General features: G+C 40.2%; 1 protein-coding gene across 1 annotated transcript in view; it reads left to right on the forward strand.

Annotated features, from left to right (window-relative positions):
* TDRD3 (tudor domain containing 3) overlaps nucleotides 1-24,266 on the forward strand; it is a 181,175-nt gene that overhangs the window by 139,839 nt on the left and 17,070 nt on the right. Inside the window, exons 10-12 of the mRNA XM_072135308.1 lie at nucleotides 2,974-3,099; nucleotides 18,935-19,773; nucleotides 21,134-21,259. Of these exons, the coding sequence (XP_071991409.1) occupies nucleotides 2,974-3,099; nucleotides 18,935-19,773; nucleotides 21,134-21,259 (1,091 nt within the window). The remainder of the gene's footprint in view (nucleotides 1-2,973; nucleotides 3,100-18,934; nucleotides 19,774-21,133; nucleotides 21,260-24,266) is intronic.

Here is a 24,266-nt window from a genome sequence, read left to right on the forward strand (position 1 = left end):
TTATCACATAAAACGTCTGTTAGTGTTCCACCAGAATGAAATTTAACATGAAATTTTTAATATGACGCATTATGGTGTAAAAGGTATTTAGGAGGCGATTGTGTCGCAAGCTATCGAATTTTGGAATTGTGTTGCAATAGCGCCGGCTTTCATGTGTCACAAATTGGGGGGGGCATCGGTAATCCAAGCACTCCAATATGCAATTAATGTTTTTATTGGGGTATATGGCCAAAATTTTCAAGTGTAAACGTTTTTGGCAGGTACAACAACCTGTATCAAACACATTAGGCCAGTAGAGAATAGGGAGATGCAGAATGGGGGCACCTGGGAACAGTACTCCTGAAATTGTGCTGTTGTACTGTTCCCAGGTGCCCCCATTCTGCATCTCCCTCTTCTCTACTGTTGTAAAGGCTGTTGTACCGGCCGAAAATGTTTATACTTGAAATTTTGGCCATATACAAATATATATAAAAAGTCATTGGGGGTCATTTACTAAGGGTTTACCCGAATATTTCCGATTTCGCGATCGGATTGTGGCGCATTGTCGCTGGTATGCACGAAAATCGGGTGCGTAGCCGAACGAAAACCCGACGGATTCGGAAAAACCGCCGGATTCGGAAAAACCGCCGTATTAAAAAAAAAAAAAGGGTCGCGGAGCTTGCACTTACCTTCACTAGGAATAGGACGATGAACTTGAGTGCGTTCCGATGCTCTTCAGCGCAGCAGCGCCACCTGGTGGACGTCGGTGGAACTGCCTTAATGAATCCCGGCTGGACCCGAATCCACCGCAGAGAATGCGCCGCTGGATCGCGAATGGACCGAGTGAGTAAATCTGCCCCATTATTTATAAAGAGAGCATTACCTCTGATTGGCATGTTAGAATTTTATGTAAATTGTAGTAAGGCAATTGTGTTTAGCTTCTGTGTTTCTTCAAAAAGAACACCTACCCCAAAAGTATGCCCTAGAAGACTATATCAGCCTTTTTCATAGTAGGGATGAAATATAAGCTCAACCCCCCAAAAATAAGCCATAATTACATATGTTCTTAACCGTAGCACCTAGAAACACACATCCAGTGAAAATGTAAAGATAACAATGTCCTCTTAACATTTCTAGAATCCAACCTTTTCTTACAGTTGAAACCTCTAAAACACTAATTGTCGCTCTGATTCACTCTTGTCTAGAAAACTTTAACTCCCTACTAATTGGTCTTCCACTTACTAAACTCTCTCCTCTACAATCCATTCGGAATGCAGCAGCCAGGCTTGCCTGTCAGACCAAACGCTATACAGTTTCCTCCAGTCTATGCCAGTCACTGCACTGGTTGCCCGTCACCTTCCGAATACAGTTTAAATTAATCACCCTTATCCACAAAGTTCTGCATAATGCTACACCTCTCTACCTTTCCTCTCTTATCTCACTCTATCGGCTATCCTGTTCTTTTCGATCCTCCAGTTTATCTTAGATCGTTCTCTTCCTTAATTGAAATCTCTCATTTACGTCTCCAGGACTTTCCCCAAGCTGCACCAATTCCCTGGAATGTCCTAACCCAGTCTCTTAGACTAAAACCCAACTTCAAATGTGCACTTAAAACCCTTTTATTCAGGCAGGCCTAAGACACTCACTGTCTACATGCGACTTTAATTCTCTCTTTATTGACCAATTCTTGTCTGTTATCTGGAAAATGCCAGGTCCCACGCTACAGTCTTCTCTGCAGTCCCCTTAACCTTGGACTTGGTATAGAAGATGGCGGCTGTTGGCTGGTTCAAGCAGCAGCATTTTTATTTCATAAATTATTTTATTCCATTCTCTCATAAAAATGGCGGAACCAATCATCCCAAGGAAATGGAACCCCCCCCCCCCCTGTGGATATCTCTGCTATTTTGGCACTTACAAACACAATACTCATTTGACACTAAATATGAGATTCTCCTCTTTAAAAAGACACCAGAACTGTGTTTCAAATGAACACTATTCAGAAGATATTGCTGAATGCAGCATGGAGAAGAAACTGGAGGGAGCAGACCGATACAATGTTCTACAAGCAGTACATGGACAAGAGGGGTTTATATAAGGAAACCATTGATAGACATGGCAGCATTGGTGCAATAATTCTAAAGGCAGAAGAGCCGGAAGAAATTCACAATGGGATTCAGGGTTTGTAAAGTTATCATGATATTACAAAAGATATCATAATACAGGCAGTTCCCGGGTTACGTACAAGATAGGGTCCGGAGGTTTGTTCTTAAGTTGAATTTGTATGTAAGTCGAAACTGTATATTTTATAATTGTAGATCCAGACAAAAAAAATTTAGGCCCCAGTGACAATTGGAGTTTTGACATTTTTTGCTGTAATAGGACCAAGGATTATCAATAAAGCTTCATTACAGACACCTTACAGCTGATTATTGCAATCTGGGACTATAGTAACATCCAGAGACTTCACCAGAGGTCAGAGGGGTCTGTCTGTAACTATGGGTTGTCTGTAAGTCAGGTGTCCTTAAGTAGGGGACCGCCTGTATTTGAATAAATATGTTTAAATGCTGTTAAAGAATACATATGGATTTTTGCTTATGGAAAAAAGAAGACATTCAGTAACCCCTAACGCAATTTTTCAGAGTAAAAAATCATATAAGACCCTGTCATTATTTCATTGAAATATGGTATCCCGTCCCCTCAGAAATGGACTTATTTGCATATTCAAGTCCCCTTTGATACTAAATAAAGTTCAAAATGCATATAAAATAAATAAATGGAATAATAGTGGAAAATATGCAAGTTCACATCAGTCAACAACGATAGAGTTTTGAAATCTTTAAGGACTGAGGAAAAGTAGGTTGACACTGAGCAGAGTGGGCCCCAAAAATTGGATGCAAAAATTAAAAAACGGAACAAAAAAAATTTTATTTTTATGTATCAAATTTTTGAATGGATGTTTTGTTTTTCTTAATATGTCAAATTTGTTACCCACAGGTAAAGGAAAAGGGCGGGGAAGAACGCGCGCCGAAGTTGATGATGAATTATCAAATGCTCGACCTTCTGCACCCAGTACACTGTTTGACTTTCTGGAGTCCAAAATGGGAACATTTTCACTTGAAGGTAAGTGTAGTATTCAAATATTTTAACCTTTAAATCACAAACCCAGGTTTTACCTTTTGACCAAGCCTAATTTTTATTTGATTTGTGTAACTTTATTTGGTGATAACTTTGTAAAAATTTAACATACTTCAGTGCATTTGAGATTTTTTTTTTAACTATACATTGTACTGCATATTACCTTATATACTCGATTATAAGCCTAGTTTTTCAGCACAAAAAATGTGCTGAAAAACCAAAACTCGGCTTATACTCGAGTAAAAAAAATAAATCAAAACTCACCTTTCTGGCAGCCCCCGTAGATCTTCTGTGCGATCCATCCGCTAAAATGGTATTGTTGTCCTGCACAACAGGGGGGGGGGGGGTTATACACTGGGGCAAGGCCTATCAGGCTATATACACTGGGGCAGGGGCTGGCAGGCTATATACACTGGGGCAGGGGCTGGCAGGCTATATACACTGGGGCAGGGGCTGGCAGGCTATATACACTGGGAAGGCTGTGACCAATGCATTTCCCACCCCCGGCTTATACTCGAGTCAATAGATTTTCCCATTTTTGGGGGGTAAAATTAGGGGCCTCGGCTTATACTCGGATCGGCTTATACTCGAGTATATACGGTAGTTGAAAAATGTGGGTGATATGTTTTACATTTATTTATCAAAAAAGAGCAGAATTGCTGACAACTCACGAGCGAAAAGAAAGGTCAAACGTGAAAAAAGAAAAGGCAAAAAAAGGGCTCAGAAACTCAAAGTTGTCAAACTAACACTTTGAAGAGGGAGTGATTGATCTGGTAAAAGTCAGTAAGACTGGTCCAATTTACATTTGTGTTTGACTATAAACCCCCTTGCTAACACAACCAGGAAGAGGATTCTGAACAACTGGCATATGATTGTTAGGGATAAAGATTTTGCTGAAAAAGGTCCATGTATATCCTTCCATAGAGGGAGAACCTTGAAGGACTGTTTAGTAAAAAGTTCCTTTCCAGAACAGAGAAATAAATGGTTCGAGGATTTAGCCCCAAAAGGTAACTTTAGATGTGGGCACTGTAGTTGTTGCGATCAGCTGATACAAATGAAGGGGGTCCGCTTTGGAGATCATGTTAAAATAAAGTATTGGATAACATGTAGAACTCAGTATGTAGTCTACATATGTCTTAATATGCCACTGTGGAAGATTCTACATTGGAATGACAATAAGGGAATCGTTTTAAGGATTACATGAAATCGGTCAAAGAGCCACAAGATTGATTGAACATATCTGTAAAGAGCATACTTCCCATGCCAAGGTGTTACAATTTGCTGCTATCGATCATGTACCCCGAACACAAAAGGGGGTGATAGAAATAGAATTCTTCAGAAAGAAGGTGGATACTTAGATCTAACACATTGGGTCTGAATGACAAGATAGATGAGCATATTCCTTTAAATAGCAAGTGTGAAGGAAACCATGATGTTTCGGTCCCCTGAAGGGTACACAAGGTCACTGGAAGGCGCTGGAAGTGATTTAAAGTTGTCCACACAACTTCTGGATATGGCGCAACAATAAATCAGACACCCCTTTCACTAGTCTCAGTGAAACTGAATCGTATCACACCAAATAAGCTGCCACCAGTTCTCCTTTAATATAAACCCGGTTTGTAACGGGATTATATAGGGTGAGGAACCATCCAGGTAGCATGTATATAAGCGAGAAACCCAGACGTTTGGGATTCGTGGATTGAGATAAAAGAGCAACACAGGTTAAGTTTTATATTTAATTGCCTTAGGAGCAGACTAGACAAAATAATAAATACAATAGTGATATATACAGTTAAGCAGAGTTCAAAAGACAAAGGTAACACTACAAGTATCAGCAGTTCTGTAAGTTGGTTACCTTGTGTGTGGGCCTAATGGAACCTGAAAGTGCACACCTTAAGATCTTCCTCTGCACTTCATGGTAAAATGGCTTCCCAGACAAAGACAATGTGGGCTCAAAGGTGTCTCATTATATCAGTTGCAGACACACCTCTGCCCACCCCAGGTGGGATCATGGGTCCCTCCTACCTGGTATTACAATCAGAACCTTGGAGTAACAGTAGCTTCTCAAGGGGAAGTATTGGGGTCTGGGTTCCGGTATCACTGGATCTGGTGAATCCTCGAATCACATTGATACCAAACCTGACCCATTTGCTATATTTATATCCCTGGACCAAAGGGTGATAGAGCCTTGGGATTGGGCCACTTTGATCCCCTGGAGATCACAAATCCAAAAATGTAGTTGCCCTTGGGCTGAGGTGGACCATAACGCCTTAAATGTCCCTAATAAATGTCTTGGTTTAAGAGTTTTAACCCCTTATCACCGACACTAGTTTTCAGCTCAATGACCAGACTCGATTTTTCAAATCTGACAAGTCTCACGATAATTGGTTATAACTTCGGAACGCTTTAACATATCCTGGTGATTTTGAGAATGTTTTCTCGTGACACATTGTACTTCATGTTAGTTATAAAATTTAAGTGATAAGTTTTGCGTTTCATTCTGAAAAAAAGTGAAAATTTGGCAAAAGTTTGTAAAAATTCTTCATTTTCCAAGTTTGAAATGTTCTGGTTTCCAGACAGGAAGTAAAACTACCCAAAAAGTTTGATAATTAACATTTACAGAATATCTGCTTTATGTTGGGATGATATTTTATGCTTCCGGTCATTTTTCTAGGATGTTATGAGGTGCAGAACTTTAGGTGCGATTTTTCTTATTTTCATGAAAATTGCCATAACTCACATTTTGAGGGACAACTCGGCTTCCAAGTGACTTTGAGAGGCCTAAATAATAGTAAAACCTCATAAATTACCCCACTATAGAAACTTCACCCCTCAACGTATGTAAAACAACTTCTATTAAGTCCATTAACCCTTTAAGTGTTTCACATGGGTTAAAAAATATGGACATGCGATTTAGAAACTATGGCATTTTTTTGGAAATACATTCATTTAGGCCAAAATTGACATTTTCAGAATAAATTAAATGATGAAACGCACTGCAACGCTTGATGCCCAATTCCTCCCGAGTGTACTGATACCACATATGTGGTGGTAAACTGCTGTACGGGCGCACGGCCGAGCATAGAATGAATGGAGGCGCCGTCCACAGCAGATTTGTATTGTCACATTGTACGACCTATAAATTTTTATTTTTTTTGGTAATGCGATCATATGAGGGCTTATTTTTTATGGGATGAGATACAATGTATAAATAATTTATTTTGGGAGTCTAAAGCTTATTCATGAGATTTTATTAACTATTTCAAGGGGGACACAAACAAAATAATCAATTTTTATTTTGGATTGTGAGCATTCCCCCCCCCCCCGCTCACCGTAACGTAAAAATAATATTTTATGTTTATTCTCTGGTTCACTACGATTGCGGTGATACCTCATTTATATAGTTTTTCTTATTTTGCTCAATTTTCCTGAGCAAAACCAATATTGGAGAAAATCGCATTGTTTTTACTATTGACAACTTTTCAGGGCCATAACTTCTGTATTTTTCTGTTGTCAGATCTGGTTGAGGGCTTATTTTTTGCGAAAACAGTTGTTCTTTTCAGTCGTATCATATTAGGTACCGTAACTTTTTTTGATCACTTTTTAGAACATTTTTTGTGATGGTGTTTGATGAAAAATTGTATATTATGGGAAGTTTTTCGAGTTTTTTTTTACGTAGTTCACCGAGCGGGTTCAATATTGATTTAGATTTATTGTACAGATTAATACGGACGCGGTGATACCTCATTTATATAGTTTTTCTTATTTTGCTCAATTTTCCTGAGCAAAACCAATACAGGCGGTCCCCTACTTAAGGACACCCGACTTACAGACAACCCATAGTTACAGACGGACCCCTCTGCCCACTGTGACCTCTGGTGAAGCTCTCTGGATGCTTTAAAATAGTCCCAGATTGCAATAATCAGCTTAAAATTGTCTGCAATGAAGCTTTATTGATAATTCTTGGTCCTATTACAGCAAAAAAATTTGAAACTCCAATTGTCACTGTGCAAAAAAAAAAAATTGTCGGGAACTACAATGATAAAATATACAGTTTCGACTTACATACAAATTCAACTTAAGAACAAACCTACAGTCCCTATCTTGTATGTAACCCGGGGACTGCCTGTATTGGAGAAAATCGCATTGTTTTTACTATTGACAACTTTTCAGGGCCATAACTTCTGTATTTTTCTGTTGTCAGATCTGGTTGAGGGCTTATTTTTTGCGAAAACAGTTGTTCTTTTCAGTCGTATCATATTAGGTACCGTAACTTTTTTTGATCACTTTTTAGAACATTTTTTGTGATGGTGTTTGATGAAAAATTGTATATTATGGGAAGTTTTTCGAGTTTTTTTTTACGTAGTTCACCGAGCGGGTTCAATATTGATTTAGATTTATTGTACAGATTAATACGGACGCGGTGATACCTCATTTATATAGTTTTTCTTATTTTGCTCAATTTTCCTGAGCAAAACCAATATTGGAGAAAATCGCATTGTTTTTACTATTGACAACTTTTCAGGGCCATAACTTCTGTATTTTTCTGTTGTCAGATCTGGTTGAGGGCTTATTTTTTGCGAAAACAGTTGTTCTTTTCAGTCGTATCATATTAGGTACCGTAACTTTTTTTGATCACTTTTTAGAACATTTTTTGTGATGGTGTTTGATGAAAAATTGTATATTATGGGAAGTTTTTCGAGTTTTTTTTTTACGTAGTTCACCGAGCGGGTTCAATATTGATTTAGATTTATTGTACAGATTAATACGGACGCGGTGATACCAAATATGTACGTGTTTTGTGTTTTATATACTTTATTTGCATTTTATGTGTTACTGGGGAGATTATGGGACTTTTATTTTATTTATTTATTTAATTATATTATAAAAAGATTGAATTTTTTTTTTTTTTACCTTTTTACATTTTCTATTTCTTGGCTTGAATAAGCGATCATCCGATCGCTTATTCAAGCCTTTACACTGCAATACACTTGTATTGCAGTGTATAGTGAAAGTAACTGAGCATGCTGCGCATGCTCAGTTACTTACAGCCGGGTCCTGCCAGGAAGGCAGGACCCGGTGAGAAGAGGAGCCGACAGCCCCGGGTCACTCGTCGGAACCCGGGGCAGCGGCAGGAGGGATCGGATCCCCCGGTAAGCACACCGGGGGGGTCCGATCCACGGGGGACACACTTGCACGCCGCGGTCATGCTTGACCGCGGCGTGCAAGGGGTTAAACACCCGGGATCGGAGTTTTTCCGATCCCGGGTGTTAGTGCCGGGTCTGGGCTGTGATATCACAGCCCGACACCGGCACCAGCGAGACCCTGTGTCCCGAAAACTTCTTCTGATGCGCCGCCGTAGAAAGGCGTCGCATCAGAAGAAGTACCCTTAATGACCGCCGTAAAAACCCGATAGGGCGGTCATTAAGGGGTTAATGACTCTTTGCCTCCTGTTTGGAAATGGGGGGGGGGGTAGGATTCATGGAGACAATTCAGCTGTGGAGATCCTTTGAAGGCCATCCACCTGCTCGGTAAGGTAACACTCTGCTAGCTCTATTGGGCTAATTACACTGAGGCTGGGGGGAAGTGAGGGATATGGGTGACTTGATGAACAGGAGAACATATGGCCTGTGAATTTCCCTTGTACTTATATGTTCATCACAGTAAGTTGAGATGTCAAGCTATGTAAAACATAACTATGTAAAACATTAGATAGATGTTCCGATATTGAGTAAGAAAAAACTTAAATATAGGGTGATTTGTTGTCACTCAGAATGTCTATGCCCCAGCAATGCAAGAACATATCCTGGAGTTTAATTTATATTCTGCACATGTGCAATGGGCATGTTTGTGCATTTTGTACTTTTTCGCTTATACTCTCTCTCAGATCAATGTCTTCCTGTGCTTTTTAGTATTTTTAGCACTTCACTTTTAGAAGAATTAATATTCCAGTTTATCTTTAAATATGGTCTAGTCACTTGGACCCATATCTGTGTAAGTTTTTTTTCCACCTCTAGCCTTAGTTTTATCAGCAGTGTTTCTGGCTGTAAGCTGCAGGAATATAACGTGTTAAAGAGTAACTGTAAAGTATAAAAACTTTTACCCAGCTCTACACTGAACCAAAATAAGCAATTCCCTAATTTACACTCATTAACTACCTGCAGCCATTTGTAAGCTAAAAGGCAGGAAGCTGCAAGTACCTTCTCTCTGGCTGTCTGTGTACATTAGTTGCCATGTGATTATGTAGCTAGATGGAGCAGAGAAGAGGAGGCTGGGGGGAGGGGTCACTAGCACATGCACTTTCAGCATCAGTAAAATTTTTCTGCAACTGCAGCACCTGCCATGATGTCATAGATGATCACATGCTTCAGGTCATCCAATTACATACCAGGGACGTATGTAGTCAATGCACAAATAAAGCTAGAGCTCAGGCTCCCTATCAGTTCTAATGAATGGGTCAGATCCGGCACACACAGCACAGTGTATATACAGTGCTACTTCTTTGAGCAGATCACTTTGTACAGGTAACTAATGGTCTGCAAATAGGAGGCAGTCTCCATAGAGTACAAGGGCAAAAAAAGAAAAAGATCATTGATTGAATTTAAAAAAGTATTTTCAGGAGGAGGTCTTCTCAGAGAGGTGGTCTAATGGAGAGGTTACACTGTGTGTGTGTGTGTGTGTGTGTGTGTCCACAGTGTCAACACATGTGTTGCCATTGCATTAGCAAACACAGATCTTAACTCACTGTTAACATGTGTGTTAATATTATGTTAAGGAAAGTGTTAACACTACCTTTTGTAAACATAATATTAACATCTATGTAATCAGCCAAATCTCCTCTTCTCAGATGTGCTGATGTGTTTGAAAACGCGTGTGTTAATACCACATGTGAATACATCCTTAATATATCTTTTTCTTTGATGTACTGGATAACTGTGTGATGCAGAGCTCCACTGTGTCTTCCCTGTCTTGCTCTTGCACTAGATCTCTGTACGAGCAGTAACATAGATTCTGTATCTGGATTGGCTGAGTAGTTGGTGCATGTTCCTGTGGATGCCCCGAGTTCTATTGGAAACGCTGTCTATAGCTGGTGTCACAACCAGGAAGTCCTGCCCACTTCAGGAATAGTTGAGAGTTGATATGTCAGGATTGTTAGAGGCTAATAGTGCTAAAACAATTTTTTGTCAGTAACTTTACAATTACGCTTTATCTCTGGAGTATAGTTTCTCCGCCCACGACCTATGAGAAGTAGTGTTACTGCACTAGTAAGATGAATTAGTTATTCAAGCAATGTATGCGGCCACTGATGATTGATGCCCCCTTGCTTGTGGTAGAAGTATTGCGGGTGATGTTACCATGGCTTCAGGCTTTATCTTGTTCCTAAAAAGATAATGGTAATAAGCACCTGTTGATCCCTTATAATACTATACTATGATATAATAGTGTTTTGTTACTGGAAGAGAGCTAAAGAGATCTCTCGGGATTTGTAAGCAATCAGTGTGGGTGCTAGGTAGAATAAAGATATGTATTAAAAAAGGAGGTGCTAAATGGTGTCATCTCTGGAGATTAATCAGCTGTGTGGGAACTTTTATCTGAGAGGAGTACACATGTATTGTAGTTGGGAGCTGGAAGAAGCGCACAGTCCCGAAACGGCCGTCGCTTTCCCACGTGTTGGTGGTGGTCTCCACCATGTATATGCTTGTATGTTTAAATAAATTTTTAAGGAAGAAGCAACTTATTCTAGTACTGTATAGCAGATCTCGCTGGATGTTTTGCATGATTAGAGCACAACCGCTGAAGCCCCCAGTCTCCAAGTTTGAACTAAAATGTTTTTGGGGTATTTCTGTCCAGGGCCATTAAGCAGTGGTGCTGTCCATGTGTTTTTCTTGCATATTTGAATTTTACAAGGTTATAATTTGGGTTAAGTTAAGTACTGTGGTGAACTCTTTAAGAATAGAGTATAATAGTGCGCAGTGACTGGTCTCGTACATCTGCCACCTTAAGTAAGGGAACTATGTAAAACAAAACAAAAAAGTACCTTATCTGGCATCATGCACAAGAACTCTGGCAAGCTTGAGAGTCAAGTGCCGAGATAGGAGGCAGGGCACTGCAAAGGGCTGAAAGGGCAATGGGGTGCTTAGTCCAAACAACGGACATTAATAGGGTGGCCATCTTGCCTACTTGATCGAGCTCCCTACCTCCTTGATTGAATAATAGTAATCAAAGTTCTAGAAACGCCTCCGAAAGATTGCAATGATGGTGTCTTGTAGAGGCTATAGACCCTAATACACAGGTTCTTTGCTCCTATGGCAAGACCACCAGATATGGAGCTGAAGTGTAGGCTCAGAAGCATATTGAGGGGGGGGGGGGGGATATCCAGCGACTGCATGTGCAATTCTAGTGGGGACCAATGTTTGAGGGGGTACAAAATGGGAGCGCATAACAAGTGGGGGGGAGAGAGGATAAATAAAGGGCTAACTAATTGGACCAAATGGGGGCATTATACAGTATGTAGGGTGCCAAGAAAAAGAGGAGTGTTATGAGGAGTGGCCACAGAAAATTGGGCGAATTGGGGCTAAAATTTTAAAAAGAACTATTCTCCTAAAAAAGCACCTAAACGGCTCCTAGCACAACTGCAGACACTGCCGCTCTGTACTCTAGGAATAGCAAGCGGTTCGACGTATTCATGAGGGGGTGGTCCTTCTTCCACAGAAAGCCCCTCCAATGCCATAGCCCGGCGGTGACTGGCAGGCTTCATGTGGCGGTCGCCGCCTCCTCGGACCACGCCCTCATGAATATGGTGGACCGCTGTAAGATCTGTCCAGGATTCTGCTGTGTGTTATCTTTATTGGAGGGTTCCAATAAAACTAGCAGGTTAACACTGCTAAAAATGTTGTAACGCTAGGAGCTGGTTACTTTAGTTAGTAGCTCCTAGTGCTTTTTTCGGGAGACTAAGCAACAGGCTTTAAATGTGAGGGTGCTACAGTAAGGAGGGCGTTTATATGTTGGTGAGCCTCATTAGAGGGCATTATATAAGGGACTTTATACATTTTGGGTGGCCATGCTGTGGGGGCCAATTTTATTGTGGGTCTGCCACTGGATGGGGGTCATTAAGAGGGGGTATTATACTGTGTGAGAATACTAGGATTAGAAAAAGGGAATGGTTTATGGTTTTAAAGTGTGCTGCTCTTGCACCACAACTTTTGTCCCTCTTTTTCCAAGTTAGGAGGTAAGTTGTCTTTCGCTCAATTCCATTTTTATAGTCGCAAAAATATTGCTGGCTGCAATACTGAAGGGTAACTTGCATAAATGCAAATTATTGCAACCTGATGGTGAACGAATGGACTTCTTTACAATCGGTATTGTTATCAATATAAAAGGCACCTGTCCACAACCTCAAACAGAAGCCATTACTACAGGTGGAGGAAAGGGGAGCCTCTTAGAAGAAGTTAAAGGTCTGTGGGGGCCAGAAATCTTTTTTGTTTGTAGGTGACCAAATACCTATTTTTCACCATTACCTGCTAATAAAATATTTAATTTTTAAAAATCGCTGGGTTTTCCTGGATTTTTTCAGTTTGTCTCTCATAGTTGAGGTCTACCTATGATGTCAATTGCAAGCCTCTCTCACCTTTTTTAAGTGGGAGGGCAATTGGTTTTCCTCACTGTATGATCAACTTGCCATATATACTCGAGTATAAGCCTAGTTTTTCAGCACAAAAAAATGTGCTGAAAACCCAAACTTAGCTTATACTCGAGTAAAAAAAAATATATCAAAACCCACCTTTCCGGCTTCCCTCGCTGCTAGCTATATACTGGGGCAGTAGGCTGGCTATATACAGGGGGATATGGGCTGGCTATATACAGGGGGATATGGGCTGGCTATATACAGGGGGATATGGGCTGGCTATATACAGGGGGATATGGGCTGGCTATATACTGGGGGATATGGGGTGGCCGGCTATATACTGGGGTCAGGTGCTGGCTAATATGCTATGGGGCAGGGTCCAGCAGGCTATATAATGAGGAGGCTGTGACCAATGCATTTCCCACCCTCGGCTTATACTAGAGTCAACAGGTTTTCCCAGATTTTTGTGGTAAAATTAGGGGCCTCGGCTTATACTTGGGTCGGCTTATACCTGATATAATTTCTTCTGGGGTATAAAAGACTGCTGTTCACTAAAGTTAGGAGGTAAGTTGTCCTTTGCTAAATTTCCATTTTTTATAATGGCCAAAATATTGCTGCCTGCAATACTGAAGGGGAACTTGCATACATGCAATTTTTTGGGACCTGAAGGTAAACAAATGGGCTTCTGTTTACTATCAGTATTGCACGTCAGTCATTCTTTTAGAATAAAGGACATGGAAGTATTGAACATTTGTTGCATTGTGCAATCTTATATAACTATTACTAGATTTATATTATGTTATCAGTACAAGTTACTGTATCCTTGGTCATCAGACCATGTTGGCCTTGCCTAAGGCACCAAAATACAGTACATTATTCCAGGTCTGTGTATATATGATAAGGTATTGAAAAAATAGATAAAATGGCATTCTGTCACTTTGAAAACATGAAAAAAGAGCTACATAATGCAGACTAAAATGCCATGTCATATTAGTGTAGTTTTTGAGGTTATACAGACTATTTAGAACATTCTAAACTTTGCTCTTAAAATGTATCCACCATTTAAGTATCTGTAGAAAGAAAAGTTATTAGTTGTGGGAGTAAAGTAAAGTCATACTGTGTAGCGGTGAGGGGAATGAGCTAGCAAATAGTTTTTCTCCAAGCACATTATTAGCTCCCTGATATACACAATGTCCAGAGAATATAATTGCCGCTGTGGACACTCAAATTATAGCATCTAGTTTAGCTAAGTGTTAAACACCGTCTGGCACTGTTCCTTGCGAGATCAGTTTTGCCAGTCAATTTGTTGGAGTTTTTTCCCAAAACTATTATTGACAGTCATGCCTGTGCGAAAAATATTCTGGCTGATAGATTTTTATGCCTCTTTAATGAAATGCAAACCTCTGCTAGAGCTTTATAACCACATAAACTGTGAGCTGCAAGGCAAGGAAAATGTCATGACTGATGAATATATTACTTTTCACTTTCAATGTTATATATGTACTGTACCAGGAATATATATATTTATATCTACTTGCTGGAAGCTTTCACTTGTCATTTAATCTAGACAAATGTAAAAGATATACATCTACATACTGCAGGGAATGTATTAAGCACTACCACACACTACATTAAACTAACAATTGTGTCATATATGAGGTGTTGCCAAGCTGATTGCTAGTGGGTTTTAATTAACAAAAGTCTGCATATCCCTATGTGGAGAAAGCAGCTTAAGTATAGAGATAATAGCTTACATTATACTTAACATCCAGAACAAATAATGCAAAACCTGTCGAAGGGCATTGTGGTATAGAGCAGGAATAGTTGAGCAGATTGATATCTCACCTTGTATAGTTCTTCCAGCATGCTAGAGATGGCAAACTACAGCACTCCTCTCTACAATTGATAGTGAATAGAACAACTGCCAGTATACAGTATGGCAAAGAAGTATATTGTCGGCCACCAATTGTGCTAGTACTCCCACTTAAAAAGATGAGGGCTGCAATTGATATCATAGGTAGACCTCAACTATGAGAGACACAATGGTAAAACAAATCCAGAAAATCACATTCAGATTTTTAAGTATGATGGAAAATTGGTATTTGTTCAATACCAAAAGTTAATCTCGATACTTTGTATTTTCCAACAAAGGATATATAACAGATGTCTAACGTGATGATTTGGGGCTGGCCCCGGCAACGCACACATTCAACTCCCTCCAGAGGTTTTCTATGGGGTTATTGGCTAGGCCACTCCAGGACCTTGAAATGCTTCGTATGAAGCCACTCTTTCATTGCGCTGGTGCTGTGCTTGGGATCAATGTCATGCTAAAAGACCCAGCCATGTTTCATCTTCAGTACCCTTGCTGATGCATTGCCCATTAATTCTTTCATATACACATCCTAGTCCCTTTGTAAAATAACAACCCCAAAGCATGATGTTGCCACCCCCATGCTTTACAGCAGGTATGGTGTCCTTTGAATGCAACACACCATTCACTCTTTTCCAAACACAATGAAACACATTTACTAAGGGCTTTGCGCCAGTTTTCTGATGGACTTTCCAAGCAGTTTACAACTAAAATAATGTGCAAAGTATTTAAGAAGTGTTTGCACCACAAATGTGTCACATGCGACTGTTTTATGGCACAACTGCCTTAGTCATCATGCAATATAAATTAGGGGGCGTTGTGCCACTCAGTCGGACCGTAGGCCTGACCTAACATGCAAAGCCTGCCGCACACCCTATGTTAAAGGTGCAAAATTGGTGAACTCTGTCGGGCCAGTGCAGGGAAGTGGCAGATTCATGATTTCTGGCGCACTTTCCTAATGAGTCTGGCGCACCCAACATTATACACGGAAATAGAACTTTTTGTGCAGTTTCAACAAGTTGTGTTTCTACCAAACAGTTCTACTTTGGTTTAAACTGACCATATGACATTCTCCCAATACTTTTCTGGGACATCCAAATGCTCTCTAACAAACTTCAGACGGGCCCGGATATGTACTGTCTTAAAGGGCATCTATCACCAGATCAAGGATTGTAAACCAAGCTCTCTGACATACTGGTGTGCGCCCCCCACCTTTTTTGTCAGTGTGCTTGGTTTACAATCCTTGATCTGGTGATAGATGCCCTAGTCCTTTAGTCCTAGGCTACAATAAACAGCTGTAACAGTTATCACAGGGGTCTGTAATGAAGCTTTATTGTTAATCCTGGTTCTTATGACAACCCAACATTCTTAAAATCTAATTGTCACAGAGACCAAAAAAGTTCTGGCTGGGGTTACAATGTTAAAATATACAGTTCCGACTTACATACAAATTCAACTTAAGAACAAACCTACAGACCCTATCCTGTATTGTAACCTGGGGAGTGCCTGTATCTCTATCTATCTTTATTAAACACCAATGACTTTCCTGTCATGTATAAATTAGGCTGATGTAGATTACTTGTGTAATAGAAGCTTTATTGCTTTCAGTGAAGCAGTTCTGCGGCTGATTTTTATTACCATGACTCAAAAACCTTTTCAAGTGCTCATTGAAACTTCCTCATTTTCAAGAATAAGTCTGACAAACATAGACCTGCAAACAACAAAAGACAATAGAATAGAGTACAACTACACATGTGTAACACCACTGAATAGTGCTCTATTTTGAGGATTAATAGCCTTTTAGAGAAAATAAGTGTTTTGAACAATCTGTACCAGCGATTCACTTGAAAGGAGGTAATGACCTGTTATAACTTTTTATACCAATGTTTCCCCTTATGTTTTTTTTCTGCTAAAACTGTAATGTCCTTAACCCATGGTCACAAGGAAAAGCTTTTATACTGTATTTTTGATGGTTGGCTTAAATGAGTTTACTGGTTTATAGAGAGCACTGACCTGCAGCAGTTTAATGCTTTTATAGTCTCTGGGAAGTTTAAGTATTGTTAAAAAATTTTAATGCTTAGTGTTCCCTCATACTTGTTGTACAATGTGACATCATGCCTAAACATTTAACAAAATTTTATAACTCAACTGTGCAGCTAATAATAGTGAAAATTGTAAGACTTTATTAACCCCTTCCCGACATTTCACGTAATAGTACTGCATGGCGGGAGCTGAGTTCCTACAATATGCAGTTCTATTATGTCTTGCTTCTGGGACTGGCTCCAAGTTACAGCTGACACCATCTATATCACTTTAACCCATGTTGTTAAGTGTTTCGGAAATCTCCATCCCCCCCTCCCCACAACTGTGGTGCTTACCAGAGGGTCCTCTCCTCCGATGGCTGCCACGTGCTGTGCGATGTTGCCGGGATCTGGCACTGCCTCCCCGAACCTGGCTGCAACACACTAACCATATGCAGCATGCTCAGTGTAGTACATAGCACAGTGTAATACAGCAGTGTAATTACAATGTGTTGAGTGAATAACCTTTATGAAAAAAACATAAACTGTTTAAAACACTTCATAAAGTTTCTTGTTAATAAAAAATAAAGTGAAAGGCCCCCTAAACACCAACATCCCCTATACATTTCTAATAAAGTAAAAGTAACCCACATATTTGGTATCGCTGCATCAATAACAATCAGTACGATAAATTTTTTGTTGTATAAAAAAAAGCACGAAAAACTAGCCAAAAATTTTAATTTTTCATAAAATTCCTTTCTAAAACTGTTCTAAAAAGTGATCACAAAAAGTTGTGTGTGTCAAAATGGTACCACTGAAAAGAACAACTAAACATGTAAAAAATAAGCCCTAAAGCAGCTCTGTCAACCATAAAATATTATGGTAATATTATTATATTATTATAAGATGGAGATATGAAAACATGAAATCTTCTCTGTATTAGTTTGTAAAAAAATTGTAAAAATATTTTTTAAACTGATGTAAATGAGGTATCAACATAATCATAGAGATCTATATAAAAAAGATGACATATTATTATTTTTATGGAACAGTGTACAAAAAAAAAAAAAAGGAAACCAGAAATCACGAGTTAATAAAGAGTTAATATAATCTCATCAATAAGCTAATGTAAAGGGCATCTAATTTAGTTGAAAATAAGCCCTAGGGCTTCATTCACACCGCCGTACCGTAGCACAACAGGCACGCGGCGGGGAGAGGAGGTGAGTGCTGCTTACACCTGCCCCTTATTTTATTGTACTGCATTACATCTTGGGAGACCAATACAGATTGAGCAGAGATTTCAAAATTACAATCCCTTTATACATTACATAGGTTCTTATATTCACCTGTACTGTTAATTTTATGCAAAGTTTGTAGAAAAGCTTGAGACTGTTTAAAGGGAATCTACCATCAAAATTAAGCAAGATGAAATGTACTGTGACTGTGGTAATCTTATATTTGTTATTCATGGCCTCCTTCCTTCTTAAATCAACTTTTAAAATTATGCTAATCAGCCCAAAGCGGTCTGGGGTGTGTTACCAGAGCCCCTCTGTTCTGTAGATTCACAGGCTGATATACTGTGCAGGACCATGCCTCCCCACTTTCCCAGCTCCCCCCGCACTTGCCCCTCCCTCTGCCTGCTCTAATCTCACGGCAGCAGCATACAGTGGAGGGGGGGGGGTCCTGCATAGTGTTACTGCCTGTGAAGACAGCACAGTAGTGCTCAAGAAAAGCCTCCCATAGCACTTCTGATGCATTAGCATAATTTAAACAGTTGATTTTAGAAAGAAGGTTTCCTTGGATAACAAATGTAAGAAGATTACCACAGTCACAGTGCCTGGGTCTATGAGTAAGTGTAAATCCTTGGGTTAAATACGATTTCCAAATTATGAATTTATACGGTGTATAAACTTATAACACTGTTATGCCCCACTAATTTTGTTTCCTACCTTTATAAATATTTTTTGAAGCTTGAGGTAAGTTTTACAATGAAACATTTGTAATGGTGTGTGTCAGACACTTTAAAGGGCATCTACCACCAGGATGAAGGACTGTATGCAAATGAGCCTGAGTCTACAGTCATTCTCGTGGTAGATGTCTTTTTAATTATCTTTTTAGTGTTGCTTGGAACCTATTTGCAGACCATCCGTAAGAATTAAGGGCCTCTGGATTGGCTATCTATTATTATTTTTAGATCAACCCCTTTGAGACAGAAGTGTCCCATAAGGAACAATTCTAGTCAAATGTTGTCCCTATTTAAATATATACATTTAATTCAATTTAGAATGTGTTTCTTTCTTGCAGATAACAAGCCACAAACTCAACCTCAAAGCCAAGGACAACACAGAGTTCAAAATTTAGAGCAAAATGGAGTGAAAGAATTCAACCAGTCTCGTCAGTTTTCTAGGAATGATACTAGAGGCTCAAGAAATGAGAAGCCCCCTCGTTTTCAAAGGGAAGTACATACATCTAGACAGTTTGAAGATAATGGGCCTCCAAGAAGTCGAGGTCCTGAAAAACACAATTCCGAGCCATGGATAGAAGACAGGAGTAAGTGTGAAAGACCATATCAAAGAAATGATAGATTAAAAGATTTTTCACATTCTTCCTCTACTTGCCAAAATGATGGTACATTTAAAAAACGAGATAATATTATGCAATGTAGGACCAGCAAAGGTTCCAACCTCCTTGACACCAGAGAAGACACCAGCATTCAGAATATTACAGAAACTGCTCAGCAAAAACGTGGTAGAAGAGACGACCAAAGACACAATTCAGAATTCTATACAGACAGGAGAACACGGACGAATAACAGTGAAACTTTCACTAGTTTACCAAACGAGAAAACTTTTAGTGCCAATATGGAATCCTCTAACTATCATGTAACATTGGTAAAAGATGGTGCTAATGATTTACCAAATGGAGAACTTGAACAGAAGGGACGAAGAATTGGCCCTATAAAGCCAATAGGATCAAATCTGAATTCAACACAAGAGGATCGAAATAAGATGTTATTATACACCAACAACTCTAAAAAGCGATCTGGCCCAATAAAACCAGACCGGATTCTGGATAATGTCTACACGACCTTTAGCTGGAGAGCAGGGGATGAGTGTCTAGCTCTTTATTGGGAAGATAATAAGGTATGAATCCAAACATTTTCGTTTTTTATATTGGGAGCTATATTATAGAGATTATGCAAATGTTATTGTATTTTGAAGAATGGAATATTGTGGGAGAAGATATGAACATACCTCAAAACTACAGTTGTAATGTTATCAGAAAATGTATTTCTAATAAAACATTGACTTTTGAAAATAAATTTGTCGAAAAAATAGCAGTTTTTGCTTGATTTAAAAGAAAGCTGCCATCAACTTAAACCCCTATAAACTTTTCCAACTACCCCGTCGAACCTAAAGAGGACCTGGCCAGGTGATTTGGGACACTAAGTCCCCTTGTCTCCTTTTATGAAGTCCCTTATTTGCTGTTAAAAAAAAAAAATTATTCTCAACTAGAGATGGGTAGAGGTGCATCAGACGCATCTCCTGTGCTTTCCATGTTTGCGCAGTACTTTAATGACTTTACACCCTGCAAGCACCACAACCACGGTGCATGCCCAGTAAAGCCGAGGTGTAGTAGACCGACTTTACTGCTCCACTTCACAGGGGCGGGGAACACTGAAACCAGGTAACTTTTAATGTTTTTTTATTTTAATAGTGGCACTTTCTAAGTGACTTTCTAAAGGGTGATTTGGGACACTAAGCAACTGGCCCATAAGGACCCCTGGGTGGTTTAGTGTCCCAAATAACCCTGACAGGTCCTCTTTAACATTGGCATTACATCCATACCTTCAACTAAATGTTTTGTGACTCCTTCACTTATAGAATGTTGCTTTTTTATTTATATAAATGAAGCAGAAGTGCTTCTGGGGTAGTAACCAGAATTCCTCCAGGCTTCTGCTTCACTGGTTAATACACAACCCCTGCAGACCATCTAACATAAATTGTTCCTTCCCCAGAGCTTCCTGTAGCATGTGACGTCATGCTACGATTTCCAGTGCTCTGCTACAGCACACATTTGTGAGAATACAGTGACATTACATTCTAGATTAAGCTCCAGAGGAGGAACAAGGCATGTGAGAAGTGCTATGGGGCAAAATAGGCAATGAAGCTGAAGTAGCTCTGGTTATGGCCTCTCTGAAGCACTTCTGTTTACATAAATGAAAACCAACATTTGTGAAAGAGCCACAAAACCTTTAGCTGGAATACTGGAAAATAGGAAAGACAGGCCACTCTCCCAATCACGCTTATATTCCTCCAGGGTGTTGTTTCCATGTGGTGACGCATGCAGCCAAATCCGACCTACAATCCAAATAGAACTAGTGCCATTAGTGCTAGTGCCACTACTGCCTGAGCCTGTTTTGTATGCTAAATTTGATGATTTGAAGAGTTCTTTTATTAAAGGAATACATTTTTGTTTTAATGTAAATATCTCTGTTTACAGTATTACAGAGCTGAGGTTGAAGCCCTACACTCTTCTGGAACCACAGCAGTGGTAAAGTTTAGTGACTATGGAAATTATGAAGAAGTACTATTAGAAAACATCAAGCCAATTCAGGCAGAGGCATGGGTGAGTGATGTGTGGTATGTTTCCATGCCTGTTTCAGGGACATATTCCCCAGAGGGAATAGTCACCCGCAGCTGTAATTTTATTCAAAACGCCATTAATAAAACAATTAAAAGTATGAGTATGTATTAAAGCCCACTTGTGAATACTTCTATCAATCACAGTTATGCAAGAAAGATAAACGTAGTGAAAATGATTGCCCTAGAAAGAAATTGAAATCTTTTCTTTTTGGTCAGTTAACTTCTCACAAACTAGTTATTTAAGATTGCAAGCCTTGAAAAAGTCAGTTGTTGGTGTTAGGTCATTAATTAAGACTCCAACTTACCACCCCCTTCCCCACCTTATGCCACTTCCACTCTAAGTAGGCTGAATGTGGAGTGGGCAGATGCGAAGGGTGAGGGTAGTTATTTGGCTATAGCCTGGACCACTTCCTGATGCAGGTCATAGCTCAATTCTACGCCAGATGCATGGTCGTAAACTGTAACCTTTCAGTTTATCCAATGTGGGGCGCCAGCGATACACCAGTCCTTTATAAAAGACCCTCCAATCCTAGGCATTTAATTCTAAAGATGGTAGTATTACGTCACATGCCGGGTGCGGGTGCATGGAGAGGGCTCACGGGCTGAGCCCTCTACATAGCCGGTAAGTCTTTGCTGCATATTGCAGCAAAGGCTTACCGGTAACTCCCGCGATCAGGGCCAGCACCAATTGCGGGTGTTTTCCTGCTGATCGGCGGCGGCTTCAAAAAGATAGCGTCCGAAAATGCCTGATCTATAAAAATATAACAGTTTTTCTGCTGGCGTCCCCCATGACGGCCCCACATGGAGGATGACCCCTGACCCTGCATGGACAGGAAGCGGAGAGGTTAAAACACCCCCCCCCCCCCTCTGCATCCACATACCAGTGGCTTCCTGTCCCTAAACGGGCAGGGAGTGGAGAGTTCTCTCCCTATCTCCTCCAAGTGGGACAGTATGGGGGAGTTTTTTTTAAGTGAGCGGGTCCCGTACCTTAACCCGGGAGACTGTGGGCCGTGATCAGTGTCGGGATTCCTCTTCCTGGTCCCACGCAGTCTCCAGCTGGCTCTGCCTGCGGCTCCAGGAAGCCAAAGCCACCTGGCACTGCCATCTTACTGCTCCGGACCGCGCTCAGGAGCTGAATGACGACTTACGGTGGCCCTCGTCGCACCGGAAGTAACGTGAGCGGCGCTCTGAAAACTGGCGCAGGGCGACAAATTTGAAAATGGAGCACACTGATCTCAGGTCTACAGGATTTCTAAACCGTGACACCAGCGCTGATCAAGGTGCATGCTGCTCTGAGGTCTTAAGGATTGCATCAGCGGTGACCGACTCGGTCGTGACACTTCTGACCCCAGTGGGTGTAAGGTACCATACTTTGGGTTGTAGCCCTTTAATATTCCATGCAATGTCTAAAAACCTTGTTTTTATCAAACAGGTGCAGTCTTGTCTACTGCAAGATTCTGTATAAGGTCAGGATTTGTCTTCCTGTAGTATACATTATGGTTAGAAATTATCTAATTGTTTGATGCTCTCTTTAGATTGGAGGCATGGAATCCCTGGTTATGGATGTAGTGCTACCAGAACCCCCACCTATAACTCCTGTGAGTGGGGTATCTGGGGTAACTGGGGGGGGGGGGTTATCCTCCCTAACCAAAAATTTTTGTTCATAAAATCCCTGGTCTCCATCTCTTTAGCAGGATCCTAAAGAAAAGGAGAGAACTAAAGAGGTGGAGAGAAAGAAAACATCCTCTCGCAAATGTAATATGTGTTATAACAAACTACCACCAAATTACAAAAAACCTGTTTGCAAAGAATGTATTGATTGATTAATGTGAGAAGAAAGAACATCATTTATGAATGAAATGAGAGGATTCATTAAAAGCGAAATCCAAACGTCAGTAACTTCAAATATTTCCGCATTAATTCCGCAATTACAGCTACCTTGCAAAAGACCTAGAGTGATAGAAACCCTATCGGAGTCGGAATCTGAGGCAGAACAGGCTTCCACATCTAATATAGAGCTAATTGAGATGGAGCCACCTCCCTCTTCCTCAGCAACTAAGATGGAATCAAAGTACATGTTTGTTTCTGATGATCTGGATGCACTCCTTAAAACTGTACAAGATACGCTCAAGATTGAGGATATTGAAGAGTCTAAATCAGTACAAGATGAGCTTTTTGGCATACTAAAAACAAAAAGGAGAGTATTTCCAGTTAATGAGACCTTTAAACAGTTAATGCTAGAACAATGGAGGGAACCAGAAAATAGGATCTCCGAGTCCCAGGAGTTGAAAAATAGACTAATTTTTGACGAACAAGACTCTTGTCTGTGGGATAGTTCCCCTGAAGTAGACGTACAGGTAACAAAAATTGCAAAAAAGACAGACCTCCCATTTGAAGACTCAATACAATTGAAGGATCCATTAGATAGAAAGGCAGATAGCCTGCTGAAAAAGCTTGGGAGTCCAGTATGGCCAGAGTGGGGGGAAGATTCCTAGGATTCTACCAGCAGTGGGCACAGATAACAACGAAGGCCTGGGTCTTTTATCTTTTGGAAAATGGCTACAAGTTGGAACTAACTGCCAAGAAATTTGTAGTAACAAATCTACCAAGTTGTTCTTTCTCTCTTCAGTTATGGCAGGAGGTCATAAAGCTGCGAGACATGGGGATAATAGTACCCATACCGAAGAGTGCAGTGTTGGAAGGACATTATTGCCCTCTATTCCTGATTTAAAAAAAAAAAAAAAAACAATGGCTCTTTTAGGCTCATCTTCAACCTAAAGTCTTTAAACAAATTCTTTCTGTACAGGAAATTCAAGTTGGGCAAGATCAGTTCAGCCACCAACCTGATTCCTCGACATGCATTCCTATGCACTATAGATCTAAAAGATGCCTATTATAATGTACCAATTTGTTACAATCCCCTCAGGTTTGCGGTTCCCTCTCCAACAAAGGAAATATTCAGATTCCAATACAAGGCCTACCGTTCTCGG

This window comes from Engystomops pustulosus, chromosome 2 (assembly GCF_040894005.1).
Source record: "Engystomops pustulosus chromosome 2, aEngPut4.maternal, whole genome shotgun sequence".
Lineage (NCBI taxonomy): Eukaryota > Metazoa > Chordata > Amphibia > Anura > Leptodactylidae > Engystomops > Engystomops pustulosus.